Here is a 14,474-nt window from a genome sequence, read left to right as displayed (position 1 = left end):
CTATAAATATTTATCAACTTCAGAAAGTAAAGTGTGCAAAATTAATGCACTCATTTCGGAGTTATTAGACTGACATTTAATTTTATAAAGAGATTTAAAGTACCTGGTTTAAGGTGACCTTTTGGGTTAATTATAACTAAAAAAACAAATTCGTTTTTTTTTAATGTAAAATAAAAGAATTTATTACCCATTGGCAAAATCCGTCTTGTTTTGGGTTTTATGGCGTGCGCACTTTGTTTGGACGTCGTTACACTTTTCAACTGTGTTCAAGAATAATAGTAAACAGTGCGCATGTGTCGCCGTTGCATGCCCTGCTATGGCGACCACTGCTGTTTGATAATATTTTCAGAATTCTTTTTTTCTTTTTATTTTCACCAGCAGTTATTCTTAATGTATTTACATGAAGTATTTCTATATTCTCTTTATTATTAACTTATAATTACTGTCTTGATGGTGATTTTAATATAAATATGAATACTGTTGAAGGAAAAGTATTTTGTAACATCTTGACGCACTCATATAGCCAGGAAACTAATCCGACGGCAAGCATCAATTGAGACAGTTTTTGCAACCCATAATTTGAAATGTTTTGTTGCGTTTATCGAAGTCAAACCAGAAAAAAAAGCATTTGATCAATGAGTAACCAGTGATCGTAATAGAGCTATCACGATTTTTTTTTTTTTAAATTTTCTTATTTAATATTGTGTTATTTTAAACAAAAGTTTAGAAGGCAAAAAAATTATCCTGGAATATTAGTCTCCTTTTTGTTTAAATTCTAATAAAAAATATCAACTAATCTGTACGATTTATGTTTAAAATTTATGTTTGAACAAATGAAATAATGATATTCGTCATTTGAATGGTAATGTATTACAGTCGAACCTTGTGAACTAATGAACGATTAACGTGAACTAATTTTTCGATTTCCCGTCAAACTGTTTACGGATATAATACCTTAAAGCATTTTTTTTTTTTTTTTATCTTTTCAAGACAATTTAAATTTTGTTTCGACCTCAATTAAATCATAAGTTAAGACATTAATGTAGACAAGCTTCAGTGTAGTAGTAATATTATCGTTTAGTACATAAGACATACGTAAATCAAAATTAAAAAAATTCTCATAGAAAAATTTCAAAATATCTAACCAAGGATCTTAGCTTTAGAGGGTATCTTAATATTTATATCTTAAGCACACTTATCGAAGACAGCAGAATTTTTTATCGGAAATTGTCTGCATTTTTATTGAACAAATTGATTATAATCTCAAATATAAATGAAATAAAATAACTTAACAAATCGATTAATCATTATTGAAAAAAAATATATGACTAAAAAATGCACCCATGTTTTTACTAAAATTATTATTAAACATTTTAAATATAAGCAAAACAACCTGTGGACGCAAATCATACGTATTTTGTTTCTAAAGCTACTTGATCTTTACGTCACGAATAAGACAGACATTTACGTCACGAATAAGACAGACATTACGTCATACAGGTGGCGCTGTATTCAAGGCCGATGTCGCTTTTACGTACGAAAATAATCCATTTTCTAATGTTTGTAAATAACCGATCACATGGATAGGTAAGTAGTTCCTTCTTTGCTCCTCATGTCTAGAGGATTATTTGTATTTATGCTTACAGTTTATGACATAGTTTTCAAAATATTATAAAACGAATACATGTGACATGAAATTCCTCAATAACTATTTTTTTATTTATTTTTATTATCGTTTATTGTAGTGATGGGCAATAACAGGTATTTTCAAATAACACGTTCCAGCTGTTACGATACAAAATAATACCTGCTCCAAACACTTGCTCCAAAATAACAGGTCTAATGAAAAAAGTTTCCATTTTTTATATTCCATATTTTATCCAAGATAGTTTAGAATGGCAAGCATTTTTGTAGCAGATACATATTTTTCTANGCCTTTAGAATGGCAAGTATTTTTATAGCAGGTACATATTTTTCTATTAATTTGACAAAGTTGTTAGGAAAAGTATTTTTTCTTAAAATATCGCGACGAAAATACGAAATTAAGTACTATTATTAATGAACGAATTTTAACGAAATTAATAATAGACATCAAGAGGAACAGTTCCCAATTTTATTAGGTTTAGGAATCCTGATTGATCGATTTTCTTTTGGCGGAGCCCGGAGACTTAATCAATATATTTCATTAACAATTGTGAGCATATTAATTAACGAATTATAAATTACATTTTTTTAAATATGTAATGAACTAAATTTATTATCTAGTAAATGAATAAATAATATCAGAAGTTATTATTCATAGTAAGCGAGTAAGTCGGTTAAATTGAATAATTTATCTGAATTTATCACATTTACCGATTATTATTAATTATTAATGAAGTTTTGTCAATGTAATAATTTTCAACTTATTTGGCTTTAAAATTTCCAATACGCATTTGAATGGTAATTTACCGCTGAAACAACTAGTTGTTTATTACTCTGCATGCAGACGCCTACAATTTGCTTACATTTTTTATTTGTAGTGTGAATACTTGAAAATTTCGAATCTTCTTTTGTCTTTTAACATTTTTTTTTTAAAGTATTCAACCTTAAAAGAAACAGTGTTGGTTTTTCCGGACAAATATATAAATCTTAAATCTTAAAAACATCTAAAAAAAATGCTAAATCTTAAAAACATCATTGTAGGGCATACCGGGCAATAGCATTTAATATCAGTGATGGGTAAACCTAACAGAAGACACTGACTTTCCTTGATAACTCTGATTATGAAAAATAATAAATAGCAATTATTATCAATAATCCAATATTTTCATTAATTTTTTGTAACTATATTCAAATTTATCTACTCAAAATTTCAAAAATTATCGTTTATCAATAGATATGATGGTATAAAAGAAGCAAATTGAACTTTTAAAACTATTTTTTTAAATTAGAACCTAAGTAAAAATTCGTATGTTTTTTCCATCTTTTGTTTATTTCATCTTTTCTTTGTTTAATCTTAGTTGCTTTCGCCCGATTTATGTTAATTTAACTAAAACATTTTCACTAAAACAGTTTTAGGATTTGATGAAATTTTTTACTTTCTACAAAATGACCCTGAATTGTAATTTTAACATTTTCCCTGAAATGATCATTTCTCTAGAGCAGTGTTTCCCAAAGTGTGGTACGCGTACCCCCAGGGGTACGGGAACAGTTTAGCGGGGGTACGCANTTCGTATGTTTTTTCCATCTTTTGTTTATTTCATCTTTGCTTTGTTTAATCTTAGTTGCTTTCACCCAATTTATGTTTATTTAACTAAAACATTTTCATTAGAACAGTTTTAGGAGACTCTGAATTGTAATTTTAACATTTTCCTTGAAATGATCATTTCTCTAGAGCAGTGTTTCCCAAAGTGTGGTACGCGTACCCCCAGGGGTACGGGAACAGTTTAGCTGGGGTACGCTTTCTTATGCAAATATCTTACAATAATAGAACATTTCAAAAAAATTTTATTTAGAAACAAAGCTTTCCATGAAAATTTACAATTAAATATTTTTCTATTGGCTATTTTTTGCTGAGTTAACAGTTAATAATTAGTATTGCCTAAAACCAGTTGTAATTTTTAACTTTTGTGCAATTTTTTTCATAGTAAAAAGTACATTAATTTTTTTACTAGGGTACACAGCGTTACGAAAAATTTAGAAAGGGTACACAAAAGTCATAAGTTAGGGAAACACTGCTCTAGAGCATTTGATCGTATTTCCGCTTTCATAATTTCCGTGCAACAGATAAGGCTTTATGAATAGATTACGTTAAATATATAATTGTTTTAACATTAATTTTGTTGAAATCATAACTTATGTATAGTAAAAAGCATTTTGTTGCCTTAATTATATCAGGCTGTAAATTACAACGACGCATTAATATCTGTAAAAAATAATGAACATAAATACATTTAGAACTCAAAATGAAATATGTATGTTGGTCAATTTTATACCACTTCCTCAGTTTATAGAATTTCTTCAACCGAAATGACAGTTTGAAGTCGTTGGGGAAAAAATCTATTTCTAAAAAAAAAAAAAAAAAAAAAAAAAAATTTAAAAATTTAAGAAAAAAATATTTTACTCTTTTTAAAGGCGGTATATGCAATTCTTACTAAATGCATTCATTTCTTACATAAAAAGCATTTAATTTAATTAACCATTAGTTGCAATAAATTTTGTTTCATGTTTAATTTTTTTTAATATTATTCAGTTAGTTCCAAAATATAATAAAAAATATGTTAGAATCCTTGTGAAAAATAAAGTAAAAAAGTAACCACTATACGGACCCCAAATTAATTGTTAAACGATGAAAAAAAAAATTAAAAAAAACATCTTCAAATTAAACGGATAACCATTAAAAAACAAGAAAGAAAATCTTTGTTGGAAGGTAGTAATTAAGTTTCAATGTGCTAGTCCTCCCTGACCTTTCTATCACCTCGGTCCGGTCAACATTTGGAAATTTTACCGGGGACCACTGAGGGGGGTGGTGCTAATTATTTGAATTTCAGATTATTTTGATTTGAAAATTTTAATTTAGTTTAACATCCTTCAACATAAAGTAAAATTATATTTGTGATATTAGCGAGACTTAAAGCGATGACACTCAAATCCCGTCCGTGGAAAGTGATACGAACCAGTGCTTTTAACCTTTTGACGCAGAATGTTTACTAAACATATTTTTTATATTTTGTTCTATTTTGTAGTAATTTAGGTTAAAATGAAAAAGATTATATTTAGTATTTTAATAATTTATGATCATTGAAATACAGCATGAAACGCCAGTGTCTTTTTCTGCGCTTAAGATAAAAATGGCTCACTTTCAAACAATTATTTTTCAAATTTGCAGTTATTTAGATCTAAGATAAGCAGTTATTCATCATTATAATTTCTTTCATTTATAAAATCAATAACTGTATAAGTTTTTGAATATGAATTAAAAAAAGAATATGAATAAAAGAAGATGAATTTTTCTTCTTCTTTTTTAAGATTTTTTATTTTAGTACAAATATAATTCCGATAATTTAACAGATTTTAATAACTAGTAAACTGTTTTTTATGTTTAAAAATACCAAAATATATTTTTATTTGCAGTTAGAGTGTCAGAAAATATATATATAAAAAAGGGACACCGGCGTCCCATTTGTGTCAAAGGGTTAAGGAAAGTACATTTCTGATAAAAACTATCTGACAAATATGATCTACACTTCAGCTTCTACAAGGACTAATGTATATGTATATATCTATATATATTTGTAGCTTATGCGCAGTTAATAAAACTTATTAATTTTCTTCGTTTTTCTCTTTGTTTTTATTGTGCTACGTTATAGTGATCATATTTAAAGTAGCTTTANTAACAGATTTTGATAATTAGTAGACTGTTTTTTATATTAAAAAATACCTAAATATATTTTTATTTGTAGTTAGAGTGTCAGAAAATATATATATAAAAAAGGGACACCGGTGTCCCATTTGTGTCAAAGGGTTAAGGAAAGTACATTTCTGATAAAAACTATCTGACAAATATGATCTACACTTCAGCTTCTACAAGGACTAATGTATATGTATATATCTATATATATTTGTAGCTTATGCGCAGTTAATAAAACTTATTAATTTTCTTCGTTTTTCTCTTTGTTTTTATTGTGCTACGTTATAGTGATCATATTTAAAGTAGCTTTAGCGCTTGATATTATCTACTATTAACTTACTTTCGTTTCCTTTTTGTTTCCGTTTTTAGTTCGGTTTTCTAATTTCGTGTGTTTAGGGCATTGCTTTTTGAGCCTAATATTTGGATTTCAGCAGTAATAATAATTTGGCTCATGCTAAAAATCAATTCAAAACGAGCAAATCCTGCTTCTTTTTTCTTTTTCTTTTTTTCTGTTTTTTTAAATAATTATTAATTTTCTAAAATTATTTTAATTATCAAACTTATTAATTACAAACTTTAAATTATCCTGTATAATATTATTACCTTGCGCCCATCCATTTTCGGGCCCATCCAAGGTAACTAACAAATTAGACGCGCTTCAGTATTGCAGTAAGAACGGGCCATAAGATATCACTTTATTTATGCTTCTGTTTTCATATTTTGTAATCTGGCAATCTTATGACGAAAATATTTTAAATCATTCTTGGAAATTTTCGGTACGCATAAATTCATTTTAATTCGCTCCTCACTATGTAGATTTCCTTTCGTGTACTGTTTAATCTCTTTACTACTTGGATACTAATCTCTTTACATTTTATTTTACTTAAATGTGTTACTTAATGTGTATTACTTAAAGTGTTCTAATTTCGTTTCAATTTTTTTGAGTGCTCCTCACACTATTGTACTGATATATTTTGCTGTGGCTATATAAGTACAATATTAGAAAGCACTCCTTTTTGCGGATATAATCATGTGGACTGATGAAAAGATTATATCTTTTCTTTGTTTTGTTTTTTTTTTTAATTTTTTTTTTAGATCTCAAAAATTATATTTTTTAAATACTTTTGAAAAATATTTTTAATAATTTTCTTCTCTTGTCATTATTTTTTATTTTTTCCATATTTTCTCAATATTTTAGCTTATTTTATGANATATATATATACATAAAAAAACACGAAGAAAATTAAGAAAAACAAAAAAAATTTTAGTGCTCCTCACACTATTGTATTGATATATTTTGCTTTGGCCATAGTGATACAATATTAGAAAGCACTCATTTTTGCGGATATAATCGTGTGAGATGAAGATGAGATTATATCTTTTAATTTCCGGATTCTTATAAAAAAATTTTAAAATTTTTTGTCCTTTTTTTTCGGAAATTTTTTTTCTCCGGGTTTGTTATTTTTATTATTGTTTTTCTTTTTTTCCCCTTTTCTCATTGTTCTGCAATTTTTCCCTTGTTTTCTCTACATTTTGAACTTATTAATTAATTTTTAGTTAGATTAATTCATAGCAAGATATACTAAGAAAGAGAAGTTTGCTTTATTCGAAAACTAAGATGGACGACCCTCCACCAAGCTACAGTAGTTTATTCAATGATCATGCCAGTGGAATAAGTTACATAGATTTCCTGCCTTTTGGTGTAAAAGAGAGTTTTTTAAGCAAACCTATATGTGACAGATTCGGGTAAGTTGTCAATCTTAGAATGATTTTTATAGACTTGTTATATTCCGTTGTTGATATCAATACGTTCTATTTAAGTTCAATGCACTCTTACAATTCAAAATATGAAAGAAACTAAAGATTAGAAAATAATACGGCGAGTTTCATTGTGCCTAATTATATATTACTTTTATAATTTTAAACTAAGATACATGTCTAAGATAAGATACATGTCTGTATGAAATAAGTTTAGGGTTAGTACAGAATAAACATTAGCCGATATCGGTTATTTTAATATTTAATTATTTAAAATATTACCATAACGTGGAGTGAATGGAAATAAAACGGTATAAATATACAAAAACGTATGTAAGAAATAACCGTTCTTAATTTTTTATTTTCTTCATATACCTAAAGGAAAAATTAGGTACTTGCAACAGAAGAAATGTAGCGATTACACTTGACCATAAATCGGATTTAATTGGATGACTGTAAGCGACTTCAAGCGCGTGTCGAAACTGATTGGCTTTTGAATTGACAAATGACAAGATTTACCCACGATGACGTAACTTGCAGCTATCCAATTATTCAAGAAATTAAGTTTCGCGCATTTGGCAACACCGCATATTTCTTTGCAGGCAGCCAATCATATCACTATAATCTTACCACTCATATCATCCTATCAAAGCACTATAAGCAATTAAAAAACATTATGATTCTTTCATATCATGTCAGCTTTTGAGATTTTTTTTTAAATAAAAGACTTTTTTTAGCCGGGATTTTTTTAAATTATTAGTTTCACTAATGAAATTTAATTTTTTACATTTTTATTAATATTTGTAATAAATAAATATTTTTTTCCTGGCTTAAGTTTGACAATCCTATTTTTAGTACTTGAAGAAGTGTACTTGAAAATGAATTTACTGAATCTGTACTCCCGACTTTCATATTTCCAGGAAATTGATAGAAAATGCTAACCGGTGGCTGAGACTCAACCCCCAATGGGAAATAGTAACTTGCGAGAGTGTGGAATTCAAAGATAAGGGCGGCCAAATTTTACCAACAAAAATGTCTTACTACGAAAATACAAAAACTCAAATGAGCTTCATCAGAGGACTTAGGTAACTATATCCTACATTTTAGTAATTTCTTCCTTTTTACAAATATTTGAAGCGTAGAACACATCCAAAATTTTCTAAAAAGGGACTGAAATAAATCTCGAAAGATGAAATTGCTTTTCAAAGAAGAATTTACATAATTCCTTTAACTGCATGCCAAATGTCTGGTTGTTTAAGATAATCTTGTTGAAAAATCGTCAAACTTATGTTCATAATAAAAAAAAATATCTTCCCCTCTTGATTTTATCCTAAGATCTAATGGAAGTTGGAGAAAAATTACTCCAAAACCAGCAATAAAATACAGGGTATTTATAAAGTCCCGGACCCATTTTGATGTTTAATAACTCATAAAACAATAAAGATAGATTAAAATTAATAACATAAATGGTTAGACCGTCTCAAAAAGTTTCATGACCCTTGTCAATAAACTTCCACGTGTGCAGCCGTCGTCACACGGAGAACATCAAGTCGATAATCAATTTCACGCCAGGTAGCGGCAAGCATATCGGCATCCACAGAGGCTATTGCGGTTGTAATTCTGGCTTTTAGGTCATCAATGTTCGACACATTATGGCGATTAACAATGCAAGAAACATGAACGGATGCTTCGTCGGAGAACATAATGCGCTTTAGAAAATCATCAGCATCTTCTATCCTTCCTACTATATCTGTTGCAAACGCCATCCTCCTAGACCTATCGTCAGGTTCCAAACCTTGAACAATTTGAACTTTGTATGCATGTAGTCTCAATTGTTTCTTAATAACCTTGTACACCGCATATTCAATTCTCTTGCCGCTGATCTCACAGATCTTCTAGGATTGTCTAAAAATGTCTGTCTGACACGCTCAACGAATAGGGGCACACGTAGAAGTTCATTCACAAGGGTCATGAAACTTTTTGAGTCTGTCGAACCATTTATGTTATTAATTTTAATCTATCTTTATTATTTTATGAGTTATTAAACATCAAAATGGGTCCGGGACTTTATAAACATCCTGCATTATCATGATCTGTTAGTCTCGTCATTTATAAAAAAAAAATATTCTTAAATTTTTTTAACATTATTAGGCTGTGGTTGAAAACAGTTCCTGCTGGTCAAGAGAGGATAAAAAAAATTGGATACAGGAACTTGGTGCCTCAAACAGTATCTTCCGCAGGAATGTTTACCCACGCAAAGTATGAAACTTTAGATGATATCCTGCGACGCTTTAATACTGGTTCTCGTACATCGCATCTACCAGGTATTTTCATATTAAATTACGTTATAACCGTCCTTATTAGATAATTTTAGAATATTTGTTTTTAAAAAAAAATAGTCTTCTTTTGGGTCAAAAATCAATGGACATGAATGACCTAATTGACACAAAATTATTTCGAACTCGCTCCTAATTGTGAAGGAGCTCATAATAGTTGTCCTTTTTAAAGAGTTAAAAAAAAGTTCAATCTGTTTTTTTTCCCCAGAAGAGTAACGGCATTCTGATCTTATAACCGTTATTGAACAGCCGATCCAATTTCGGGTTTACGACTACTAATGTTCAACTTCGTACATTTGTAATTTCGAATCCAATCCAGAAGACGAGGGAACTCCTGAATCAAGTATTGAGGAAGTTGTTGCCTTTGTGGAGAACTTTTTGATGGAACTAACCCGCATTTGCGCTACGTAGAGAAGAAAACCTCCTACAGTTAGCCTGACGGCAAGGGGACTGTATTCCATGATCCGTCTACCACTGAGGATATTAAGTCAGCACTGTGGTTAGTGCGAGCCGGGTGCGAGATCCATATCGACCAGCCATCGTAAAATATCCTCAGTGGTAGACAGATCATGGGTTAGAATCTCTTAGCCGAATGATGTGAGATTTTCGCGATTTTCCTTCCCATGTAACGCAAATACGGGTTAATTCCATCAAAAAGTCCTCCACGAAGGAGAATTTCTCCCAATAATTGATACAGGATCTGAATTCTGGGTTAGGTTTAAAATTACAAGCCTCACGAAGTAGAACATTGATAGTCGTAAGCTCAAAATTGGGTCGGTTTGTCAATGCCTGTTATAAAATATTATAGAATGTTAACTGATGTTCTCTGTCTGTAAAAATAAAAGTTTAACCACCATAAAAGTATAAGTTTCAATAGTTTTTCAAATGCTATAGACGGATATTATCGCCAATTAGAAAACGTATGTCGAAATTCTGACCCCTTTTGAATTAGCTATGCTAGAAGCATTCAAATCGTAAAGGTATCCATGTGCCTAAAGACAATGCTCGTTTCAATTGATTCTTTACCGCTACGAGCGAATACTATCTTCTTGTCACCAACATAAAAAATTTGTCGTCAGTTAAAATTGTGACTACTTTCCAACTAACTTTCAAATTCTAACTTGAGTTTTAGGCTGGGTAACGATACAAATTTGTATTTTTTCCTGATTATTAAACGTTATCGTCAAAAGGAGATAAAGTTAGTTTGTCATTTTAAATTTTCTCCATTTTCTGCTTAACTAGAGTAGTTAAATTCTAACAATGTTTGATGCAAATACAAGATTCTATGGTTTACAAACTGTATAAGCAGAATTTATGCCACCGCATAAAAATTATCGTCAACCGAAATTTTGACAATTTTTAGACTAGCCAGAATGCTAAAAATTTGAAAATCGAACCAAAATAAACCGAAAAATTGAATTGGTGTCTCGCTCGTAAGAAACTTTTATCACCATCGAAAATTTTATACACGTTTTTCGATTATGCTTTCTAAGTGCATATATATTTTTTTGTGTGCACGTGAAAAACATTGTTCTTCGAGTTTTTTTTTTTATTAACTAACTTTTGCGTCTTTGACAATGTAATTTTGAATCTAGATGGAACCGAAGTTTCATTCAGTTTTCGTCTAGCTAGAGCATTCAAATCTCTATGGAAGCTCTGAGTCTTTTGACAATCGTTTCCTGACCTCTAATAGAATAATTAATAGCTATATTATTCAATACAATTTTGTGTGTCTTTTTACTATTATAAAATTTTATTTTCCAGGTCGTATTATTACAATAGAAACCCAAGGCATGAAGATAAAAAGTGGTGGTGCTATCGATCCGGACCGATCAAGGTGGACGGAATTCGATGGTCGGGACAACAGATTCATCTATATAATCAGAATATTTTATGAAATCTGTGACCCTTTGCACGAAACAATAGGTGATACTTTTCAAAATAATATAGTTTTTAAGCAATTTTAACCCTTTGCGGTCGATTAAATTTATACATGGGTGTCATGCTGGTCTGAATTAATTTTAGTTGAACGAACAGTAATACATAATATGCAAGAGTTTGAAGAGAAAAAAAAATATTAATTCTTTTTTAAATTTATTGGGGCGAGTTTCTATGAGTGAATCTATGGGGCGAATCTATGAAAAGATAATCAAACTTTAAGATGTCTTATATACTAGTGAATTGGAAATGATTAATTGTAAGTAGACACACGCTACACTTTTGATATAGATAACACAATGATATATTTTAACTTCATGTAAAAATTATACTTTATAGTTTTCCATTGTGTGGCATCTTTCAATGCAGTCTCCAAAATGAAGCCCTGGTTTTCGAGAACACGCGTCGCAAAAATAAGTAGTTTGGCGTCTTCCGCCTCTAATTTTTCTGTTCTAACATACAGAACAACAGGTGGCTGGGTGGCGCAGTTGGTTTGTCGCCGGCCTTCTGAGCCCAAGTCTGCGGGTTCGATCCCCGGCCCAGACACCGGATTTTCGGGATGCAGAAAATCCTTAGCGGCCATGTCGTATGATTATGCGGCATGTAAAAGATCCCTAGAGTGCCTTATTGGCTCTTGGNATATTAAAAGATACCCAAACATAGAATCGAGTTGACATGTCTATTATACTAGTGAATTAGAAATGATTAATTGTAGTGGTAGACACGCTACACTTTGCTAGGTAACACAATAATATTTTTTAACTTATGTAAAAATTATATTTCATAGTTTTCCATTGTGTGGAATCTTTCAATGCAGTCTTCAATATGAAGCCCTGGTTTTCGAGAACATGCGTCACAAAAATAAGTAGTTTGGCGTCTTTAATTTTTCTGTTCGAACATACAGTACAATCTTTTCATCTTCACAGTGCGGCAATATATGTAGTTTGCCATTAAGCTGTGGTGGCTGAGAGCAGACATACTGATACAACCTATTGATACTACTTTTAGATGTATCATGTTAATTAGAGTTACAATTATATTACACAAATTAAAGTTAATTTAAATTTTGATGATTTAAAATATTCTTGATTACATATTGATACCATAACTTTAAGTAATACAAAAGGGGGGGAAGAAGCTAAGATCACTCACCAGGGCGTCATATCTAAACCTAGTCACCTTCCAACACTCAGGCACAGCTTCAACTGATTCCTGAATGGGTGCAACCCCTACAACAAGAGGGAACTTCGCCAAACTCACCCTTTGGCTCACTTTATCGATGTTTTTGGCGCACTTACTATTTTGGGACTCCTTGCTCTGCATCAATACTACTGGAACGGTAAAAAAGCGTTGGTGGCTGAGAGTAGACATACAACCGCAAAGGGTTGTTTAATTTATAATGAATTGTCGATCGAATCACGGAGCTAACGGTTCGCTCACCGAATTTCTTCAACTTTGTAGATGTAATCGAATTAACTCGAGGCCGAATTTATCGAAGACCATAGTTACCACTTGGCTTTGCAAATAATTTTCTGTTAAAAATGTTACGATTAATGATTAAAAATTTAAACTAACCTGAAACAAAATAACTTACAGTTTATACTAACAAAATTTAACAAACAATAATAATAATAGATTCATAATTTTCAGAAACTTATATTCTTACCTCATCAATTGAACTGGTTTACGTAAATTGCATCTACCAGATTCTCATTTTCGTAATGCATATGTTATATGATTTTTTTTTTTACTATGAAAAAGTCTCACTAATACATACAATGCTATATAATATTTTACATTGCAAGTAAACTTAACATTTTATTTAACATTATATTATTTAAACATTTTACTTAACTTTAGACCATTTTCAATGTTAAAAATAGGGGAGATATGGCCATTCTTCGACGTTTAAATTTTTCCAATTTTTTACATACCGTAACAATTATGACGATTTGGAGTGCTACACTGGTTTCTATTATCTAATTTATAATATAAATAAATTTATAACATAAGTAATAAATTTATAATATCTATTATCTAATTTTTAACTAAAATTCATACTTTTAAACTTGTCTCGCAAATTAAAAATACTATAATATTTCCCTAAACTACTGGAAAAATCTCTGCACCTCCATAAAACGAATTTTTCTCCTTAGCGAACTTAACAGCTGGAACCGTACAATTTCGTAATTGAGACTCCACTATTTTTGACAAGTAATTGATTATTAATCACAATTATAATTAATCATTATTTGTGTTATGCAGGTATAACAGATTTTGTGCCAGAGTGTAGATCAAGTGGTTTATTAAACCAGGAGTATGAACCTTTTTCCGCAATGTTTGATAGAGCGTCATCGTGGTGCTCAAGGCATAGGGATTTACGAATCTCTAATATGCAGACTTTGTCAACAAAAGTTCAAGGCGGTAAGTATTGAGAAAACGAGTTTATTTTGAGCATATATTTGATAAAATTTTTATGTATTTAATTTTTACGTCACAAAGTTTAAATTGAGAACGGATGGCAGTTTTAATGTATGTATGTATGTATGTATGTATGTGTGTGTGTGTGTGTGTGCGTGGGTGCGTGCGTGCATGCATGTCGCTAACGCTCGCCAACCCCCGAAAATTGCTATGCAATCTTATATGGTTTGCTTCGCAAACCAAGCCCGCTTCTCTCGCTACTAACTAAGGTACATTGCAAATGCACAAAATTCTACGAATTCAAAACAATCATTCAAATCCATATAAAAACTTTTTTTTTTGAAAAAAATTACATCTTTTTAGTAAATACTAAGTCATTAAAATAAATTTGAATGCAAATAAATGACATGTAATTCGTTAAACCTATTAGAAATGTGCTTTAGTGTAATTTGTGATATAATTTAAAAATCGTCAAATAAATTCGTAATTTATTCGTGAAAAAAAGCGCTTTCGACAAAATACTAAAATAGAGATCTATCGACAAAGACTACTCACTTCTGCCTAGCTTAATAGTATGAGATTGCCGCAGCTGATGCTCTCTGGTTATTTCAGTTTCCGTTTTTAAAAGC

At 30.3% G+C, this 14,474-nt stretch overlaps 2 protein-coding genes across 5 annotated transcripts in view; one reads left to right on the top strand and one right to left on the bottom strand.

Moving 5' to 3' along the window:
- Window positions 1-12,622, bottom strand: part of LOC107441698 (uncharacterized) — an 80,762-nt gene extending 68,140 nt beyond the window's left edge. For 2 of the 3 annotated variants that reach the window (XM_071183219.1, XM_016055049.3), the window contains exon 1: window positions 12,577-12,622. The gene's annotated coding sequence lies outside the window, so the exon portion shown is untranslated. The remainder of the gene's footprint in view (window positions 1-12,576) is intronic. The other variant, XM_071183223.1, reaches the window with a different exon arrangement.
- LOC107441699 (uncharacterized) overlaps window positions 1,503-14,474 on the top strand; it is a 20,970-nt gene continuing 7,998 nt past the window's right edge. The window contains exons 1-6 of one of the 2 annotated variants that reach the window (XM_043047189.2): window positions 1,503-1,587; window positions 6,954-7,138; window positions 8,071-8,235; window positions 9,302-9,474; window positions 11,251-11,412; window positions 13,690-13,848. In XM_043047189.2, the coding sequence (XP_042903123.1) occupies window positions 7,011-7,138; window positions 8,071-8,235; window positions 9,302-9,474; window positions 11,251-11,412; window positions 13,690-13,848 (787 nt within the window). In that variant the 5' untranslated portion in view covers window positions 1,503-1,587; window positions 6,954-7,010. Of the gene's footprint in view, window positions 1,588-6,949; window positions 7,139-8,070; window positions 8,236-9,301; window positions 9,475-11,250; window positions 11,413-13,689; window positions 13,849-14,474 lie in introns of both variants that reach the window. The other variant, XM_043047188.2, reaches the window with a different exon arrangement.

This window comes from Parasteatoda tepidariorum, chromosome 7, assembly GCF_043381705.1.
Source record: "Parasteatoda tepidariorum isolate YZ-2023 chromosome 7, CAS_Ptep_4.0, whole genome shotgun sequence".
Classification (NCBI taxonomy): domain Eukaryota; kingdom Metazoa; phylum Arthropoda; class Arachnida; order Araneae; family Theridiidae; genus Parasteatoda; species Parasteatoda tepidariorum.
The sequence above is the reverse complement of the archived record's forward strand: the minus strand, read 5'-3'. Positions and strand labels throughout refer to the sequence as shown.